The 20,516-nt window shown below is 51.8% G+C and overlaps 7 protein-coding genes across 7 annotated transcripts; 5 read left to right on the top strand and 2 right to left on the bottom strand.

The window, feature by feature from the left end:
• Nucleotides 1-3,357: 3,357 nt before the first annotated feature.
• VFPPC_15992 (hypothetical protein) lies at nt 3,358-3,762 on the top strand (the record flags this gene model as incomplete). Its single annotated transcript, XM_018293745.1, has 1 exon — nt 3,358-3,762. The coding sequence occupies one exon, from the start codon at nt 3,358-3,360 to the stop codon at nt 3,760-3,762; it is 405 nt and encodes a 134-aa protein (XP_018143270.1).
• A 177-nt stretch (nt 3,763-3,939) lies between these two features.
• Nucleotides 3,940-5,415, top strand: VFPPC_14303 (Folliculin; the record flags this gene model as incomplete). The annotated part of the gene is made up of 1 exon (XM_018292072.1): nt 3,940-5,415. The coding sequence occupies one exon, from the start codon at nt 3,940-3,942 to the stop codon at nt 5,413-5,415; it is 1,476 nt and encodes a 491-aa protein (XP_018143269.1).
• A 1,357-nt stretch (nt 5,416-6,772) lies between these two features.
• VFPPC_07771 (26S protease regulatory subunit 6B) lies at nt 6,773-8,304 on the bottom strand (the record flags this gene model as incomplete). Its single annotated transcript, XM_018286579.1, has 4 exons — nt 6,773-7,742; nt 7,811-7,909; nt 7,993-8,034; nt 8,150-8,304. 4 exons carry the CDS (start codon nt 8,302-8,304, stop codon nt 6,773-6,775), a joined length of 1,266 nt encoding a protein of 421 aa, XP_018143268.1.
• A 3,642-nt stretch (nt 8,305-11,946) lies between these two features.
• On the top strand, nt 11,947-12,642 carry VFPPC_14302 (hypothetical protein; the record flags this gene model as incomplete). Its single annotated transcript, XM_018292071.1, has 4 exons — nt 11,947-12,127; nt 12,289-12,356; nt 12,426-12,468; nt 12,527-12,642. 4 exons carry the CDS (start codon nt 11,947-11,949, stop codon nt 12,640-12,642), a joined length of 408 nt encoding a protein of 135 aa, XP_018143266.1.
• A 2,337-nt stretch (nt 12,643-14,979) lies between these two features.
• VFPPC_07768 (kinetochore protein mis14) lies at nt 14,980-15,689 on the top strand (the record flags this gene model as incomplete). Its single annotated transcript, XM_018286577.1, has 2 exons — nt 14,980-15,171; nt 15,225-15,689. The coding sequence occupies 2 exons, from the start codon at nt 14,980-14,982 to the stop codon at nt 15,687-15,689; spliced, it is 657 nt and encodes a 218-aa protein (XP_018143265.1).
• A 668-nt stretch (nt 15,690-16,357) lies between these two features.
• On the bottom strand, nt 16,358-17,636 carry VFPPC_07767 (Sec14 cytosolic factor; the record flags this gene model as incomplete). The annotated part of the gene is made up of 4 exons (XM_018286576.1): nt 16,358-17,023; nt 17,104-17,227; nt 17,300-17,349; nt 17,469-17,636. 4 exons carry the CDS (start codon nt 17,634-17,636, stop codon nt 16,358-16,360), a joined length of 1,008 nt encoding a protein of 335 aa, XP_018143264.1.
• An 859-nt stretch (nt 17,637-18,495) lies between these two features.
• Nucleotides 18,496-19,899, top strand: VFPPC_14301 (YagE family protein; the record flags this gene model as incomplete). The annotated part of the gene is made up of 1 exon (XM_018292070.1): nt 18,496-19,899. One exon carries the CDS (start codon nt 18,496-18,498, stop codon nt 19,897-19,899), a length of 1,404 nt encoding a protein of 467 aa, XP_018143263.1.
• Between the last annotated feature and the right edge of the window lie 617 nt (nt 19,900-20,516).

Raw genomic sequence — 20,516 nt, 5'->3', positions numbered from 1 at the left:
TGCGGCGGCATGTCTCAAATACAACGACGGGGAGCTGGTGTGTCTTGGATTTCTGGCCGTGCAGGTTTACTCTGAGTTGGCAGTTGAGTTACACGAGGAATGCGTTGAGCAAGGCCAATGCGCCCATTGTCGGCCTCAAATCACTAATACGTGTGTTCGGACGAGTTGTCATTCAAGGGCATGCTGCCTCTTGACCCCCCGGCTCCGGGTTGGTATCTTTTGCTGGTTTTATCCCTCTGGCCGTGACAATGATCACATCATCTGCTTCAATTAGCGTGATTCCCCGATTATACTGGTGTTTGACGAAGGCCTCTCACATGGGCTGACGGAAGTTGAATCACCCAAGCGGGACACTCCGTGTCTCCCACAATGGGTAACATCCAACAGGCATGCTTCTCACCGGTCGTGGGGTCCAAACTTGACTCCGAGGGGGCCTAACTCCATGCTGGCGAATCAACACCCACCGTCATTTTGCAATCATGATATGACAATGGAGATGGGATGTAAGTGGTGATCGAGCCAAGTCACTGCGCCACTCATACAAAGACACGCTTTCTTTCTTCACTCTTGTCTTTCGGTGTCGATCGAAGAGCCTGCCCAAGCCCGGCCCGTTGATGACCAGAGTAGTACAAACATTGAGTGCCACAACCATCCACGTGGCTAACTCGGTTCTCGCTGGGTTCTACCCAGGTTCTGGTGCATATTGTTAGTACTACCATGACCTGGCCTCCATGCGAACATCCCTGCTTTGAATTGTTGGTGTGGGTTGGGCTCAATAAGGCCGGTTTCTGTTGGAAGTGTAGCAGCCTCTTCCGAGGCTTGCATGAGCACTATGCCCGAAAACAGCAAGCCATGTGAGTGCATGGTCAACAAAGCCAGCCATCAACCCAGCAAACATGTGGTCACCCGAAGGGTCGCTGATAAGTCCGGGCTGGATCAGCCATTTCAAATTCAACCCTGACGCTTTCCGTAATGCTTGGGTATCGACATAGACATTAGGAAGGCGACAAGGTAAAGAAAAGAGCAGTAACCACCATGCGCGAAGGCGCTTGTTGAACTAGATGATCTGTTGTGTCTTGAGCAATGCTCTAATATCGCACCCTCTATACTTTGATACCGTAGGTACTTGGAAGCCGTCCCACAGATGGGAGCGGTCGGCCAGTCCGGGTAAATAAGGATAACCGAATTTGTTTTCCACGGGCCAGTGGGAACGCGGACAATTTTGCGAGTGTGGCACTACTCAGGCACGCGCATCGTTTGCAGGACGGTCCAAACTTCGATAGCTTGCAACAGTCTCGAAACGGGCAGGCCTGGCTTTGTCGACAATACCAACTTCTATTTCTGTGTAACGTCCTGTGCCACACGACAACTATGTGGTCAGGCCTGGCCTCTTCTGTACTTTCCTGTCCCATCGTTGCTTTCGAATTACTAGAAAATAATAAGGCCAAGACAAAAGATCCTGGGAACTTTAGACGAACAGTTTTCTCTTTCCAATTCCAGTCCGGCAGTTCCCGGATGTGGGAACTGCGAAGCCACACAGGTGGAGGTCACTGGTAACTCCTCTGACCGGACCCCTTTTTTTCCCTCTTCATCAAAAGATGCCATTCGGGACATCGGCTCTGACGATCACAGCCTGTGACTGTCAGCTTTTGATTCATAGCCCTGTAGTCCGTCGTATCATGTATCCACAAATATATATTGGCACACAAGACCCTGGATTCTGAAGCCCCCAGCAAAGCTTCCGCGGGTAGAGGAGCAAGACGAGGGCACAGTGCTGTAGTGTTCCACTTTAGAACCCATGTAGACATAGCAATCTGCAGTTTGTCGTCTGGTTGAGATGCTGACCTCGGAGACTTTGCTTGCCGGGCCACAAGGCCGCCGCCACAAGTGGTGCTTCCCGGCGGCGTGAAGAGCGGTTTCTCAAGGTTGTCCTCGACAAATAGTCCACCAAGTTGGGCGGCTAAGTGGAGGGCATCCATGGCTCTGTCGCTCTGCAAGGTCCAGTCCAAGTCCCCATTCTTCCAAACCACCAATTGGCGGCTCACGACTCGTCCCTGGTCGGGTCCAAACACCCACTGACAAAATCCCCTGTTCCTTTGTTTCGCGCCAGGGTAGGCTTGTCAACTGGCGTGCTCATGTCGTTCTAGAAGACCTGTCGGAGTGCTTGGCTTTGTCACGGAAGCGTAACACCGGATCCATGATTTGTGGGATTATATCAGGAACTGGAGAGCCCACACTTTGTTGATCATAGCCATCGGCCTCTCACATTCGTCTGGTCTGAGGCGAGCGACGGCGCTTGCTCTTCGTCATTCATTCGAGTCGATTTTCCAAAGACCGTCCAGGACGCACAGCAGAACCACATCGAGCAGGTCCGTGTAAATAATTTGTTGTGTCGTCAATCCTCAGACTGAGCGAGTCAAGAACTTGACAAGAAGCTACTCCCACGGCCGACCACAAGCTTAGAACTGCTTAGACTGGGAAGCCACGACCCGCCGCCTTCCCAGTTCTGCTCCTTCCTTGGCCTGGGCAAGAGCGCTCATTCACCCTCACGCCGAAACTCTATTCTCCGTGGCATCCGCTTTCTCAACTCGCTCTTGCCTATTTCTCTCGGCAACTGCCATCCTACTACTGCTACTTCTACCGGTCCAGACTTCTCCTCCTTTCCATCACCATCTCCTTCGACCTTTGCTCTTTGATTCCTCGTCTCGCTGGCCAGGCAGCTTGTCTGTCACCAAATCGAGCCGCGGAGCAGAGTCTCACTCGCCGACTAGGAGATACAGCAGGCCTGGGGCTGAAACCTCTGAGTACGGCACTCGCACAAGCAACAGACGCCACCAACTCCCCCAGTGCAGTCTGGTATAAACCTGAAAGGCAACACAGGTATTCGGGGGGCATCCAAGAAGACCTCCGCCCAACAACGTCCACGCGGACTCCCGCATCGGATCAGAGCTCCCCGCGACAGTCCGCGACAGTCCGCGACCAGCTGTACCACGCTCCAAGTAGCTTACAAAATAATCGCCACTCACCTTGCGGTTGACCCTGGGTCTTCATCGCAGTGAGCCTCGACCCGTGCCCCAAGCGGTTGTTTTCGATATATCTACCTTGTTGTCGCATCGCTACCTCGCCCTTCGCATCATCCTCGCATCCTCGCCGCATCATTGTGTAGTCATCGAATCACTGGTGTTGGTTGACTCGCCCCTCCTCTCTAGCTCACGGCTTGTTGCTAGACCGAAATCCCACCTTGCTGCTTCTCACGATAAGATAAACCCCTCCAACGACTCCAAGCTCTGGATGCGTCATGACCTACATTGTAAGTCACCTCCAACTTTCTCTGGTTGACAAAGCATCGGACAGTGCATGGTTGAGCTGCAAGGCGCCACACCATGCCTGCAGCGTGCCTCCATGCTCCCCCAATGCCAATCCAAACAACCTAGCCTTGTTTTCACATTCCCCCTCCCTTTGATTTCTCTGTCGCAACCAGACAAGCATGGTCCTTGGAGCTGGTGTTGGCGCGGGTCTCGGCCACAGCAACTGCAGCTCGTACTTGTCGCGGGCTTCTCCCGTGCTGGCACCCATATGTCACTTGCACACCATCTTTGCTCACCGCCTCTGTTGCTGCATCGCATGGAAGCTCGTCTTCCTTGTTTCGTCTGCGAACTTGACGAGCATTACCAGGTGCATTTGCTTGTTGTTGTGAGAAACAAGACAACCTCCATCAGCCTTGCTTCAGATTGTGTCAGCTGCTCCTTGGTGGACAACTGACTTACGACAAAACTGAGACTCTCGCAGAGCCAACACATATCTTCCTTCACTTTACCTTATTTCTCTTCAAATATCTCCACTGTCCTCTCTTATACCCGACGCACTCTTTCGTACATGTTCCTCGTTTACACATTGCGGCTCAAGTGATGCCTTTCCGTGCTCACCAGGCAATGCATCATGGCCATTGGCATTCGACTAACGACGGATTTGAAGTTATGCCTTGCTCACTATTGTGACATCCATGGGCCAACCCCATTGATGGTCACCGAAGGACTACGAAGTCCTTGTTCTGTGTGTTTTGAAGAAGCAGATGCCACAAGTGGTGCAACATGCAAAACAAAAGCCGAGAGTCGAACACGGTCAGGCGGCCCGACATCAGCTCCGCAATCGCACCCAGCTCTTGCCTTGAACGATGCTCTGCATGATCTAAATATTGGGCGCAGCGGCTCCGCGCCAGTCTCGGAACAAGATGCTCACTCCCAACGCGCTGCTCTGCGGCGGTCTACGGCAGCGGCTGGTATTGCAAACTCGACGCCCAATTCTTCGGCTCTCGAGACGCCACCAGAAAGCCCACGTCCAGCGTTCCAGCAACCACGTCGGGACTCGAGCTTTCGGCGAACCTACGACGACACCGTTACCAAGAAGCAGGTGCCTTGCGACAACTGTGCTATGACACTGCCAAGACGGCAAACGTCTGGCGCTGCAACGGAGGATTATGCAACCGGGGCACATGGTCCTACTCTGCGAACCAAGGCTCCTGTAGAGAGGGTTTTCGGAGCTGCTGGACAGACCTCCCCACCCAACTCGCAGACTTCGAGTGACACGGATGGCGATCGCGAGACCAGCACGCGACGTGTACGATCTCGGAAAATAGCGTCGACAGCCAGCAGTTCCAGAAACACGTCATGCTCCAGCACATCGACTTCATCAGAGCGAGCCCCGTATCACTTCCACTACGTCAACTACACGTCCACGCACGAACCAATCCTAGCCGACTCTTTCTCATTAATCCGTGCGTCGTGCCTGCGTGCCCTGTCATTTGAGACGCTTCCACGACCGCCATCGACGTCTACGCCTACCTCCTCACCACAGATCAATACATCGCCATCTTTCGTCACCACGCAAAGCCCGGGATCTGCAGCAACTGGAGGGCCCATATTCTTCGGAGATGCTCTGGCAGGTTACACCACAGCATACATATTCCGTATTCCGGATGTGCATGCCCGCGGGCACAAGCGAGTGTATGCCTTTCTGGCTCTGAGTACACATAAGGAGCGATTGGCAATGAAAACGTTTGCCATGATCTCGGCGGCTTTCAGGGATTTGGCAATCTGGATTCAGCAGCTAGCTGAAGTCGAGGCAGAGCGATCAGCAACCAACTCATCTCCTATTGGCAGTGTAATGTATACCGGTGGAGGCCAACCACAACCTCAACCTTCCGCGTTCGACCCTCCCACCGCAGTTGATCGGTCTGGCAGCAGTTTTTTGACCGGTGGGAGTGCCTTTACAAGGCGTATGGGCGGTGGGCCTGGAGCTTCTTCATTGAAGGCGCGTGGGCTCGCCGAGCTGGTTGGACAACCTGATTTCTTCATTGAGCTTCATGGAAAGTTTGTCCAACTCCTTTTCGAAGTTGGCGTTGCTTTGAATTCCTGATTTCCTATTGAACAAAACGAATCTCGATCTCAACCCGTTTCAGCGGTCTCTCAAGCAGATACCTCTCACTCTGATATTACCATTGGCAAGCGCACTAAAAACTTACAATCACCGATCCTCAGTCACGACCATGACACCAATCTATCATTCATGGCTAGTTACTGGAAGACGAAAGCTGCCAGCCGGCCTCTTGTCATTATATTATGCAAAGCATTGGCGTTCAATGATCTGTCTATCAAGGGAGATTGACTGGACCAATTTCAATTAAAACAAGCTCTCCAGGGCTTTTCTAACGTTTTACACGGAATTTACGACCTAATCTGACGACCTGCCCTATCATTCGGGTAATGACGAACGGTGTACGAGACTTTGTTAGAGCTCTCTTCTTCTTCAGAGCCTGTCGGTGTCATGTGTAGTTGCAACACAAGTCCGGGGACTATTGTACTTCTTTTATCTTTATTGTTGATTTGACAAGTTGGAAAGGACAACTTGGCCAATACCCAATCTTACCAAGGATTAATATCCAATAACTCTGTTCTTTTTTCGGCGTAATTACGGTTATGGAATGGCGGACAGGCAAGCGGATCTATAGACAAAGGAGGTTCGGAAAAGGTCGACATGACCAGACTTGATACAACAGCAAATTGGCTGTAAATGCGGTAAAGGCTATGGAAGCAGAAACCGTGACACACTGGGAAGAAGGATTCATGTGACATTTGGGAGTCATGAGAGAACTATTTATAGATGGTCAGATTACCTAGCTGTACGAGTCCATGAGCATTATTTCCATACATGGGTCATTAAGCATGAAGTTGAATGTGACATAGGCAGAGCACTTGGGGAGTCTCTTATATAAGACGGATTCAAAGCCGACAAGAAGGGTAAGGTAAATGTTGCTCAAGTGGCTGGCGTACTCGGTAGCCAAGTCGATGACTCTGACGGCCGAGAGTTGGACATAGCCGTGAGGAAGAGACTGATGCCCCGAAGTGTTGGGATGCATCCGAAACCATTTGAGGTTGCGTCTGGAACCAGATGCAAGAACATGTCACGGCGTTGGCCCACGATGGCTGAACTGCGGCGCACGTAAAGAGCTCGAAATTGTAAATAGCACTAAAAATACAGTATTTGCTATTGAGTCTTACAGAGCTAGAAGATGGATTATGCTTCTGGCTCAGTCGGATCTATTGGTTACAGTAACATTTTCGTTCACATGCCCCTTCCGCCTCCTTCGCGCGACTACCTTATCCGAAATGCCATCTTCTTGCCAAATTCCCACTATACCGACTCACCCCCCTTTGATACACCGAGTAATGTCTGTCCCTCATGACTTGTTCCCACCAACAACACTCGCATCTGCTTACTTGTAAAAGTCGAACTTGTTGTCGTCGCTCGTACCCTTGACCTGGCTTGAGTATGCGTCCTCCAAATCGCTCTGGATAATGTTGTATCTGTTCTTGCGGACGGCACGCAAACCAGCTTCCTGCATGATGGCAGCGATAATGGCACCGGACAGGGGATCATTGCGCACGATCAAGCTGTCGAGGTCGACTTCGGGAGCGAGTGACATCTTGCTGGCAATGGTGGTGAAAATGAGACGGCGCTCACGGCGGTCTCGCAACGAGGGGAACTCAATCTTTCGGTCCAATCGACCGGGACGCAGCAAGGCTGGATCTAGAGTGTCGGCACGATTGGTGGCCATGATGACCTTGACGTTGGACGTTTGGTCGAAACCGTCCATCTGGTTAAGCAGTTCGAGCAGGATACGTTGCACTTCACGATCGGCACCAGTCTGGGCGTCGAAACGCTTCGTGGCAATAGCGTCGATTTCATCAATGAAGATGATGGCAGGGGAGTTTTCGCGGGCCATGCGGAAAACATCTCGCACCATTCGGGGACCTTCACCAAGGTACTTCTGGACGAATTCGGAACCAACAACTCGGATGAAACTGGCGGTGGTGGAATTGGCAACAGCCTTGACAAGCATGGTCTTGCCTGTACCAGGAGGGCCATACAACAGTACACCACGTGGAGGGTCGATACCGATCTGTTTGTAGAGATCAAAGTGTGTCAAGGGCAGCTCCACGGCTTCTCGGATTTCCTGCTTCTGCATGTCCAAGCCACCAACATCGGCATAAGTCACATCGGGTTTCTCGTCGGCGCCGAGCATGGCGATGGATGAATCAGCTTCCGGAGGGAGAATATCGACAAGGGCATTTGAGTGTCGGTGGAGGGCCACGGAGGATGACGGCTTGAGCAACTCGCGGTCAAGTGTTGAGAGAATTCGGACAACGTAGTTGGATCCGGTGCTCGACTGAACGATTCCAGTGCTAGAGAAGACACAAGTCGGGTCAGTGAGTGACGAGACATAGGCGGAGACAGGATTTTTTGAACATACTTTTGATCGATGGCTTCCATGAATTGCCCAATGACCAACGGAACACTCTGGATTCGTTTAATTTCTTCTTGAGCTCGAACCAGCTCGCGTTTCAAGCTCCTATTTGTCATGTGAATATGCTGTTATGGGTTCCACGCCGATACGGCGATTGCCCGGTATAGTGGCGAAAGGCAAAGACGTACCTTTGTTCATCCTTGATATATTCTTCTTGTAGTTGAATATACCTACAAATGCGTCAGTATAAGGCAAATCGGAGACGAACTTTATCAATGCAATAGAGAGAGGACAAAATCCTAGCGGCTTGTGATATATGGATGACAAAAATTGGGTTGCGCTTACTCCAACTGTCGCTGCAGCTTCTTCAACGAGGCATAGTCGTCACCACCCTCTGTTGGCAAACCCTCGAAGTTATCAATGGTAGGGATTGCTGACGGAGCCGACTTCTTGTGCGACGGCACATGGTTGGCCTGGCTTTCAACTGCAATGTCGCCCATTGTGTGGCAGCAGCGCAGCTAGCTGCGGAATTATGGCTTGGAATCGGTTGCGAATGGGGAGCAGAAGGCAGTCGAATCCGCGGTTCAGATGCCGTAATTCGCAGTAAGACACGAGTTAAAACTCTCTTCTGCGTTTATAGTGTCGGGAAAGATGGATGATGTTCGTGGATGCGGATACGGAGAGGTTGACGATGCCAGAGGTGATGGTTGTCTTTGCGAAGCTCTTCGCATCAGCAGGCGTCAACGACGGACGTAGGCGCGCGGTGGCCTGGGAAGGGAGCTTGCCTGCTTAGTCATGTTTAGCTTCGCAGATTTTTGGGGCGCAATACGAGTGCACGTGATAAGGCACGACAATGCTGGAACTTAGAACTTTGTGGTGTCTCCAACCGCACCGAGGCAGCTTTGGTCAAGCTCTATGCTTGAAACCTAACGAAGGCTAGGGCCAGACTCAGACAGAGTACCTACCAAGGTAGATAGTCGACATTGACCTCGCTGCGTTAAAACTACCTACGTACTTAGGCTAGTAGTTACCGAGCGCTATGGCATTTGACACATGTCTGAGGCGGTGTGCCTGGGAGTAGGGATTTTGCCCCAAGACTGGATCTGTCTGTTCAACCACAAGGATGCACAGGTCATGGAACAGAGATGGCCAAGTGGCCAAGAATCAAGTGATGGACCACTCGAAGTGGTGTAAAGAAGGCGCCTGACAGGGACTACGGGGAGAGATGGTAGTTCCCGAGTGGTGCAAGTGGCTCGCGTTTTGCAGATCAGGCATTTGTGGCATTTGGTGCATTTGGGCGCTTAGTGAAAGTAACCTGGAAGATAGAGTACATGGACAAGTATTGTAGGGCCGCGTCACCAGTCGATAGTCGAAATAAAGCAACTTGAGAATCAAACAGAGACAGATCATCAACACAAGAGGGGAAGGGTTGCCATGCTGAAGTCGCCGCCATCGCCATCAACATACTACCGCAAGGACATGTTGTTCAGTGTCGAGACAAGCTCCACCAGCAAGTGGTAGTTATGAGTCGCAAGATCATTGGTTGAACCTTGTGTTTCGTCAGTCACAACACAGCTCAACAAATGCTAATTGCAGGAGCCCGAGTTCAGCTACCAAAAGTCAGTGGGAAACTGAACTACCTGGCTCGTTCTGGGCGACAGGGTCAAGTACTTAAAGTAAGTAGGCTTTGCAAGCAAGGTCAGCATGTAGTGCTGGAGGGTCCAGGTGTGTGTCCCTGCCCGCCTGCAACTACCGAGGTACATACTCCGTATATTGTATATTGGAGTCCATAAGACATTGAGGTCCAAATGAAGAGCCACACAGGTCACATCAAAATGGATCAGGCATGCGCATTTCCTCTGTTCCCAAGCCATCAACACTGTCGTGTCTTGCTCTGGTAGTCTGGACTGTCCCCGCAGCATATTTGTAGAGTCACCAGGACAGGACCCAGTTGATAGTTGGATGGTTTGATGGCTTGATGGGTCCGTGGTTAATCCTGGTCTAGCTTGATGGCATTTTCGCTTGTTCGATTGTAGAGGGGCCAGTTGAAGCTCCGACTGGCCATCACGAGATTGGGCCGTGGATGCGGGCGCTCTGACGGGGCATGCGTGCTGTATGGCATAGTGGAGGAATTAGGTGAGGCACCTGTCGTTTTTGTGCAGAGCACTGTGCGTAGGCAGAATTGGGGTCAACAAGAGGCCAGGCATGGAATCGCATGGTGTTGAAGCTGTCTCTGCCTGGGCTGGGCCGGGGCTTGGTCTTGGTTGATATGGGGCTGAGTGGGCCGATGTAGACTCAACGTACGGAGTACTCCGTACTCAACTGTACTCCGTATCCGTACTTGAGAGTAAAGTATCGTAAACATGAATGAGCATGAGTCCAAGAAATGCTGCAGCTACCTATTTCAGCACAGAAGAGTCGAGCACACATTTGTGCAGGTTTCGTTTTCGAGTTGATGTACTCGGGGCGAGGAACATTTGAGCAAAGAGCGGACGTTTGGTTTGGTCGGCTCCGAGAGGGCAACTCTGAGCGACAATGCAAGAGAGCAGTCATTGAACTTGAGCCAAATGTGGCTTGGACAAATCCACATGGAAGGTCGGGTCTTGTTGCTTCCTGATCCACGAAGGCTTTGTGGGGAGGGAGGACGTCAACCTGGATTGCATCAGGAGGTTGGATCCCCAAGTCTACGGAGCACACAGTATGGAATACGTCGATGATGGGTTTCGCCCAAGCCACGCCGACGACTTTGCAGCTTGAAGCCATCAGCATGGAGTGCACAATACTCCGTGCCGGATCAAGCGCAGAGTAAAAGCATGGAATGTATTCTGGCGCCAGGCATATGAACTCGAGATGCTCTTTTGGATGGAGATGGATAGCCATGGAAGCATTACACAGTTCATGAGAAACGATGATTGCCAACACACAACAACCAATCTGCCGTTCCCGCCCAACCTGGACTCCAACACCACCTTGGACATCAAAGTCGGTACCTTACATGCGCCTCACCCCAGCCCATTGCTCCGTGTGCACTTAGGTACGGGGTACATTTTGGTCGTCGTTGATGTTGATGGGACCCCTGCAAGCAGTCGAGACGTCTTCAAGTCCATGTCAAGTACCAGAATAGACGTCAGTACCCGACCAAGTGCCTCTGTGCACATTCATTCCCATGTACTCCTAGTCTGTACTCTGTAACTCCGTACCAGACACTTGCATGCAGTTTGCTTGCCTGCTTCTTGCCTGCTTCTTCCCTGCAGCTCCTCTCTGCCTGTCTCGCTGTCTCGCTGTCTCGCTCTCTCAGTCACCCAGCAGTGCCCCGGCTTGGCCTGCCGTCTGGTCAAGGTCTGGTCAAGGTCTCCAATCGCTCTTCCATGTCGTTTCTGGTCTGGTCACTTTATCTCGTCTCTCTCCGCTCCTTCCTTGCCTTTTCCTTTCTTTTCCTTTTTACCACTTCTCCCTAACAATAATCTACCAGACCAGTTGTCAAAAAGAATACATGCATCAAATCATTTGATCCCCCTCCAACATCTGGTCTCTGCCTGCCTGCCTGTCTACCCTAACCTACTTTACCTCATTCACGCAGCACACGGTCCGAGCTATTAGTCTTCCCGCAATCGGCGCCTCGTTAGTCAATCAATCAACCAGACCTTCTGTCAGCTGTGCGGCTCTCGGTCCATCGAATCCATTCAATCGGTCCAGTCCAGCCCACTTGACTTGACTTGACATCTCCCGACTCCCATATCGACCATCACCCGCCGCCGCCCATCCCATCCCATCCCATCCCCATTCCGGCTCGACTAGTCTGTCACCCAACTCCGGGTCAGTCACCAAATCTGCCACCAACCAACCGGCTTGACAATTCACACCAAACGCAAGTCACCACTCACACCAGACCTCACCTCTTCGTCATTGCTAGCCAGCCAGCCACTCTTGTTTGACTCCTCCCCCACGCACGCCGCACGCATCCTCCTCCTCATCTTGACTACTTCATCCTATTGTCTACGAAAGCCAACGTTGAACCACCATCGCCAGCGTTTTTAATTTCCGACTGTACATACTCACATCATCGCTGGCCAATACCTGTCTCGTCTTGTCTCTTCTTGTCTTGTCTCACAGCTTGATCCGTCATTCCGTCGACCCTCACCATGTCGTCATCCATCACCATTCCGACTGTCCGATCCTCGGCTTCACCAAGCGCCTTCCACCCGTCGTCAAAGGCTCTTGGTAGCTCCTCCATGAGCTCTTACTCGAGCTCGCCTTCACACACTTCGCCGTCTACGAGTCCCAGTAACAAGATGCTCCACACACGACGACCCAGTTTGTTGAGTAAGTGCTAGCCTGTGCAGCACAGCAATATCGTGCAATCCACCATTTGTCTCGCATGCGTCATCCTCCCAGGCTCTCGTCTGCGGTTAGATATGTTGTGAACCAGAGGCACAATAATCTATCCCATAATATTCGGCGGTGTTTACTGACACCCATTCTAGGCTCCGCCATTTCCAAGCAAGAAAGCACCGTCATCAATATTGGTGACCCTGATGGACCACCCCGTCTGGTAAGCACCCTCACTGACACAACAAAGCTGTGGATCCTCCCAGTAGGGCGGGCTGACCATTTGACACAGATCTCTTATTTGTCTTCCAGTCAAGGATTTGTTTGGAACCCAGGTTTGTTTGCCCATCTACACTTTAACCCCGACCCAAGAGCTGACATGGAACTCCTCAGAGATCTTCCTCCCCTCGTACGTCGACTGCGACTACGTCCCACTCGAGAACCAGCGCGAGCCGGTCCACGAAATCGTTCTCAGTGACGAAGAATCCCGGAACTTGCTTCCTCAATAAGCGGATTGTACCCGACTTCGCCTCCATGTTTGATTATAGGGATCCGGACACCCTGGGGCTTAGACAAATAGCTTGCTCGATTGTTACAAGGGCTGGTGACTGATTTCACGGCGCGAGCTTTCCCTTCTCTGGTTGACAATATCTTTAAACACCCACTTCCCCTTCTCTTCTCCCCACCACTCATTTTGTGTTGGTTTTTCGACTTGTAATCAGACGGCGCTACAAATGGTTGTATTTTTGTTTGTTCTTCTTCCTTTCATCGGAGGTTGGTTACACGAGGACAGGGTACAATGCCATGGTGCACAAGATAGGTACTCATTATGCCATGGTTGAACCCTGTCTTTCTGGTGGCTTCGGCAAGCATTAGCCCAGCATCGAGAGAAGGAAAAAGGCAGGATTTGGAAGGAAGCGTACGATCACGACGTGTCACGGATATTTTGGGCAAAGGTCTGCCCACGGACAAAGCACGGTTTCACGGAGGAACCTCTATGGTGCGAGGAGCTCTCGGAGTTTTTTTCTCCCTTTTTTTTTTTCTTTTTACCATTCTTACCAAGTTGTCGTTTCTGTATCCCTGTGCGTTTACTCTCGTTGGTCTCAGGTTAGGCTAGGTAGACATTTGTGTGTTAGCTCCAGCTGGAGACTGGGCTCTAGAGCACACACGGGGTGTTTCTAGGCGTTTGCATTTAATACGATCCCCCCTTGATTACAGCGCTATATTGTAATGTATGGAGTAGTGAAGTGTGCCTTCTAGGAGCATTGGTCTGGTGTGCATTGCACATGTGTCACATGTAGGCAACAGTTGCTCCTCAGATGTGGCCTGAGGTGTGCAGTCAAGATTGCAGACTGACTCACAAATGTTCCGACGACGAAAATACGTACAATTGGGGTGAGACGTGTCATTTCTACTGAACACGCCGTGGTTCCGAATACGTAGGCAAAATGAAGCAATTTGGACGTTTTTCGGCCCCATTTCAACCTGAAACAGGTACGATACCTGCTCTTTGTCCAAGGGCCAACTCAGGTACAAGACCAAAAGGCCAAACGACCGGAAGACCAAAAAGGCCATTTGACACCGTCGTGAAGCAGACGTGGAGCCGCCCCGCCTGATTGTAGCTAATTTTGTGACTAGCGGTTGTTACCCCACATTTGAGATCGAAAACGGCAACATTGAAGGGTCTCGGTCTGGGACTTGCGTCTGGGACTTGGGCTTGGGGTCCAAGCTACTAGGTAGGTGGCAGGGGTTGTGTCGGTGAAGGGACGGGGTTTGCGGTGAGATGGCATTGTGAGATGGATATGGAAATAGTGGTTGGTGATTGGTACCATGATGTTTTGCAGGATGTCGACGTAGAATGAATTGGGTACTGTGGTTTGGGGATTGAATAAATATTGGTGGATGAGAATGGATGCTGTTAAGGCAATTGGTATGGACGGGTGGCATGGAGCTCAGAGCAATGTAAAGCCCTTGGGTGGCATAGTGAATACGGGTAAACGCAGTGTACGGAGTATGATTTGACTGGTTTTCGCTGTGCCACAATTACGGTGAGTCTTTTGCAGGGGTTGAAGATGAGTTTTCGGAGTAGTTGGTTGCTGACGTTTTTCGAAGCAGGCTGGCTGTGTTGAAGATGGTGCTTGACTGTGCCTCTTGATGGCTACATTGAGAAGGTACTGATATCACTGTATATTCGACGAGCCTTATGTTGAAGATGTGGCTATATTTTCTGCCGTGTTCTAGATGTTGAGCAGAGAGCAAGCTGTGTTATGACGGGTAGACAGACACCATGTCCGTCTGGATGATGTGAGTAGCCTTCGACTGGGTATCTGCAATCACTGTTAGCTTCAATACACAGATTCTATACCACTTGTCATTACTGTTGCCCAGAGGCAAGGCACGAGACGGACAGGGTCTTTCCGCCTACAAATTTTAGTTTGTTACACAGATTTACGCTCATGCAAGGAAAGGTAATTTGTCGCCATATCAATTGATTGTTTCTACTGGATCTAGCTCGGGTGACCATACCTCGAATTCTTAGAGCTGGGGGGGACAGCACACACGGAGAAGGGCGACACCTACCATTGCAGCTGGTATGTCGTGCATCCCGGTAAACTGCAATAAAGTAAAAATCCACAGAAAATATTGTCTCAACCAAATATCATCATTCACACCATAAGCATCCTCGCTACATTAGATTCATCAACTCAAACCATACGCTCTCCAAACCACAAGCACCAACTGCAGCCCCACCAGCAACCCCCACCACTTCAACTACACCCGTCCACATCCAAAGTAAACATCAACACCAACACCACCACAATCAACGCGACCACTCCATCACCACCATGGACCACGACTCAATAACCTCCCAATCCCAACGCAAGATCGAGCTCCAATCCCCCGAAGACCTCTCCTACCTCATAGCCAACGTCCGCAACGCCGCCACAACCCTCATCAACCAAGCCTTCCCGCAACTCCCCTCCCAACCCCACGGCGAAGACGACCTCCGAAACCAAATAGAATCCCTAGTCCACGAGGTAAACCCCCGCCTTCTCTTCCACCGACTCTTCCCATTTCTCACCACCCACAGTACATCAACAAAACATTCGGCCTCGCCGCGCCAAACCTCTCCATAAACGGCCTGCCCATCTCCCCGGCCGACCTCACCACTACCCCCGAAACATACGAACCATTTGACGCGCGCAAACGCCAACGCGTCGCCGACCTGATCGCCCAGGAAGAGAAACTCCTAGAGGAAGTAGCCGCGTTGAAGCGCTCCGTGCCTGCGGCCGCGGCGGCAGAACAGGCCGCGCGGGTGAGGGACGCGATTCGGCGGGACGAGGAGGCGGTGGAGGGGACGGAGAAGGCGGTTGTTGATAAGGCGAGCGAGGAGGCTGGGCTGCGGGTAGATACGTTGGAGAGGCAGGATGGTGTAGAGAGGGGGTTTAGGGAGGCGGTTGAGGTGTTGGGGCGGTTGAAGAGGGATATGCCTTCTGTGGTGGCGAGGATGGAGAGGGCGAGGGTGGCGGGGGAGTATGTTTTGGATGCGAAGTGAGGATTTTGTGTTTGGGTCAGGTTATGGCGTTGAAGGGATACCACTTTGTTTTGTGCGGATAGAAGGTGATGCATTATTTTGATGATATGTAGACTGGCGTGTTTTTACTTGGTACGTGGAAATGGAAGCTGGCATGGATACACTTGTGGGAAGCTAGGCATTATTGCTCGATACACACCTCGCAGTATCTAAAAAGACTGAAATCTATTACTTCTGTCCAGTGTATAACCAGTTATTTTTAATTTTCTCCCACCACGCCAGAATATCCATGCAAAACAGAAAAAATCACCAAGACGGCACGCAACGACATTGACGGCACTTGACCACATGACCAAAAGGAATGTCTAGGAGTGCAAGAACAAAAAAGGCGAAATCTTGTTTATCCCATCCTTTTCCCGTGTATGTTGAAGCCGCCCCATATCAATCAACGTAAGGTGTCTTGCTCGCCCTTTTATCGGACACAGAATTCGCCATGTCTCTCGTCTTCGTCCCCTGAGACCCTGGGACCAAAAATAAATACTCTCCGTTGCAGCTCTTCTACTCCCAACACGCCATGCTACACCAAACTTGAGCTTTTTTTTTTTTAAATCAAGCTGAGCGCCGCCTACACTCCACTCCCCCTCTCTTTTACCAACATTGTCGACAAGCATTTGAGCGAGAAGCGGTTTTTAAGCGGCAGCAGGCTGTTTCGCCTCGTCCTTGGCTCCTTCAGCAACAGGGGCAGGCTCAGTGGCAGGGGCATCTTCGGGAGTCTCGATCTTGGAACCATTGTTCTCAATGGTCTTTTCGTCACCCTTCTTCTCCCACCAAGCCGGCCGGGCCCATTGGGGGTCATGCCAGGGACCGGCATCACTGTTCTCACAGCCACCCTCGCACTCGCAGGTACCGCCAAATTCCACGGGCAGGCTCTCGGGATCGACATGCTTCATCAGCTCGCTCTGGTAGCCAGAACCGAGGATGTGGATCTTCTTAACGGTGACAGGGTCAAGCCAGCCCTTGACAACGCTCCAGACGGTCGAGAATCCCCAGGGGGCGTTGATCAAGAACAGCTTGCCCAGGCGCTCGGGGTAGTAGTTCTGGGAGATGACGGAAGCCTGGCGAACGTAGGAGTAGACAGACGGGACCTTGGTTAGGGTAACACCCTTGAGATCCATGACGGTGCAGCAAGTCTCCAAAAGGTTGCCGACCTTGCGGGAGCAGGCGGGCAGTCGGGGGTCGGCAAGGCGTTCGTACTCGACGGCAAGGTTGGTAAGCATTCGGTCTGAGGTGGTGATCTTGTACATGGCGGTCAGGTCGATGCCACCGAGCGTTTCAATGTAGATGGGACGACCATCCTATAAATTGATTGCGTCAGTAAAAAAGCTAGCTTCATGCACCGCGTAATTGCTTCACGGGACAGCTGGAGATTGCTCACCTTGTCGGTCTTGTGGTAGAACTGCTTGTAGTACTTGGCAATCTCGGGCTTCTCGGGGTAGTCCCAGACAGGTACGGTGTCGTCAAGGCTGGTATCCTTTCGCCACTTTTCGGTATCAACGAACCTAGTTGACAGAATTAGGGGCTGTCATATTGAGCAGAAGAAACGGAACGCAGGAACCAGTGTAGGTACTTACATGGCCTTGGACAACATGACATCCCACTTGCGCGCTCGCAGGAATCGCAACTAGCAGGTTGAAGGTTAGTACAGATGGTTTGACAGGCATCCAATTTGCCTCTGAATGTGCTATCCTTGCTCAATAAAGAGCATTGGAGTAGCAATACCAAGGTCTCGGGCATGCGTACCAGTGTCAAGGTGTCCAGACGGGCCGTGTATCCCTCAGCCTCGAGCATCATACGCAGCTGGTGAACCTGAGCAATCTGCTGCTCGGTAAGATGACCAGCATGGCCATCTTGAGGCTCGGCGGCGGTAACGGGGAAGTCGTAGTTGTCGTACTTCTTGTCGATATCCATGGTGGCGAGCGGTGATTTAGGGGGTTGCGGTAAATGACGTTTGGAGGAGGAGGCTTAGGTTAGGAGGGAGGAGAGGGGAGAGAATGCACGACCCAAGTAAACAAAGGGTGTCCTGGATCGTGGTGGGGGTGATGACGGAGAAGGGAGTGAAGAGGAGGAGGATGAGGTAAAATTCGAGGGATGTTTGGAGGATGGAGCAGCAGAAGAGGATGGAGAACGTGGAACAGTCGGAAGTCGTAAAGTACGGAGTATACGTCCCACAATCTCAAGTAGATGGCAATTTGGCGGTGATGTCTTCTCGGGCCTGTCAGGTCAACTGGTCTGGTTCCCTCCCACCAGGCCAGGCTAGAAAATGAATTATGAGGCCCCCCCAGTTCAGCAAGGCCTTGGAGCTCGAGAACTCTGAACTTTTGGTGGGACTTTTCGCCGTCTTGCCAAGCCTCTGGCCCCAACTGTGCCCAAGACGGTTAGTGACCTCAGGTCTGCCTGTCACCCGGCGTATTGGCTGGAACAAAGGCCAGTGTCTGCTGGTCTAGAAGCTTGAGCACTCCAGATGTCATTTGATACCTCCGAATGCATGCCTGAATCACATTGAAGCCTTGTCCCCTGTCCCGGCCACCATGACAGCTTGCTCAGTGGCTACTCAGCGCCCAATTGTCCGCAACGTGCCCTGTCGACTGCCCCAGACGCCCCAGGCCTGCTGCAAGGGTCCAATGTTTGCAGTCAAGTGCCACCAGACCAGACTTGACCACGGTGAGTGCCTGCGCCTGCAGCTCTATCCGTCTGGCTGGTGCGCACGTGAATCATCACATGGAGATAAGATTGGCAGCGGGACCCCAATGGCTGCACGGACCAGACCATGACGGAGCAAATCAACTCCAAGCTCTTGCAGGCTCAACTATTTTCAACTATCCTACCCAAACGTCCACCTCACATTGAGGCTCAAAAACACCCAATTGACCGTCAACTGACACATGGCGTCATCCCCATCACCATGAGGTACCCTCCGCAACGGATAACCCTCAGCCTCGTCTCCCGACAAATCCACAGCTCCGTCACATCCCGCCGACCACGCCGCTCATTCCACATCACCACACCGGCCAGTCTCCCACGAAAACGACACTTTTTCACCTCGAACCCTTTCCTCTCCAACAACCCCGCCGACGACGCCAAGTCAGTCTCTGAATCCGCTTTCAGAAATGAATCCCAAATCTCTTCATCGGCCGCTGCAAAACGCAAGCCCACCCGCTCGGCAACCGCCAAAAACTCTCTCCGCCGAGTCGCCATCATAGCACAGCAACCCAAGCGCGCAGGCGACAAATCCAGTCCAAACGCCACCGATGTCGACCCTTCCACCACCATAAGCGCAACATGCATCGCCGAATCATTCAACATGCCCATGGTGGTCGAGATCCTGTCCTCGCACGGCTTCGCAATCGACCCTGACCACACGGGCTTCGACGCAACTGAAGTCGTTCACGCAAAGGGCGTCAACGGCGGCGACATCTTCGTCTTTCCCTCCGGCACAATCGTAACGTGGTCACTCCCCCCAGACGTTGTTACGAAGCAAATCCTCCGCGCGGCCGAGGAACCGCACCCAACTCCGCTCCGGGAAGTCGAAGACCTCGACTTCATCACTGACACTGCCCGCGCAGAATCCAACATGAAGGGCGACATGGTTGTCCTCGGCACCCGCCGCGAGCACAAAGACGGCGACACCCTCGACACCACGCTCGCCAAAATCGCCTTCTCGTCCGGTCTTGCGCGGAGCACAAAGCTCGCCGTGCTGGAGAGCGCCCTCACTGCCTACTTTGAAAGCACACGCAACATCCCCGCGATACTCTCCCAGGGATCTGGCCTGCCGCTCGGCCGCAAATTCATCCTCCAAAAGACGGGCGAGCTGCTCAGTCTGCGAGCCCGGCTGAACCACTACTCCGAACTGACGGACTCACTCCCGGATATCTTCTGGGATAGCAAGTCTGAGCTTGGGCTGGAGGGGTACTACGACCAGGTTGGGCGGGCGCTGGATGTAAATGTGCGGATTCGCACGTTGAACCAAAAGATGGACTATGCGCAGGAGATTGCGACTGTGCTGCGTGAGATGTCTAGCGAGCAGCACGGCACGCGGCTCGAGTTGATCATTATTCTGTTGATTGCCGTAGAGGTTGTATTTGAGTTGAGGAGGATTATTTTGGAATGGGGACAGGAGAGGGAGGCTGCTAGGATGGCTAAGGCGGCGAAGGAGGGTGTTGGACAGCATTGAATGGTGTTGGTGTACCTGGATATTGCTGCTTGTGTTTCATGGTGGCGTTTGGCATGGCAAAGCTTAGATTTGTTTGAATGATACCCACTCTTCTCGATTATTTATGCTTCCGAGTGACAATGTTGGTATTCTTCAAGTCCAAAACCCGACTGACTACAATAATGAGAACAATAACTTTCAGTCACACCTTTAGCCCCTATAAAACCTCATGTTATCAGCAAGTCCATCGCAATATAGAAACCTAGCCACCAGCAACACATCTACAAACTATAAAAGCCCAGGCTTACAAACCTACTCTGATTCAACATTCCACATCAACCAAAATGTCACAATAGCAACAGGAATTGCACGCATGTATACATCTATTGTACCCTCACCCACAACCCCATTCACCAGCCCCTACACTTCCCCCTCGCCACAAGAAAAAACACATTTCCTGCCATTCAATGCCTACAAATCTTGTGTACAAAGTCCCCGCGGGATATATTCCAGGCAAACCGTACGCTGCTCGCCTAATCACATCTACTCCCCAGCCGTTTACATCGTCCCTTCCTAGCGTAGTCATCCCGAGGAAAGCGAAAAACAGAAACGTGCGTTAAAAAAAGATTAATAATAAA

This window comes from Pochonia chlamydosporia, chromosome 4, assembly GCF_001653235.2.
Source record: "Pochonia chlamydosporia 170 chromosome 4, whole genome shotgun sequence".
NCBI lineage: Eukaryota > Fungi > Ascomycota > Sordariomycetes > Hypocreales > Clavicipitaceae > Pochonia > Pochonia chlamydosporia.
The sequence above is the reverse complement of the archived record's forward strand: the minus strand, read 5'-3'. Positions and strand labels throughout refer to the sequence as shown.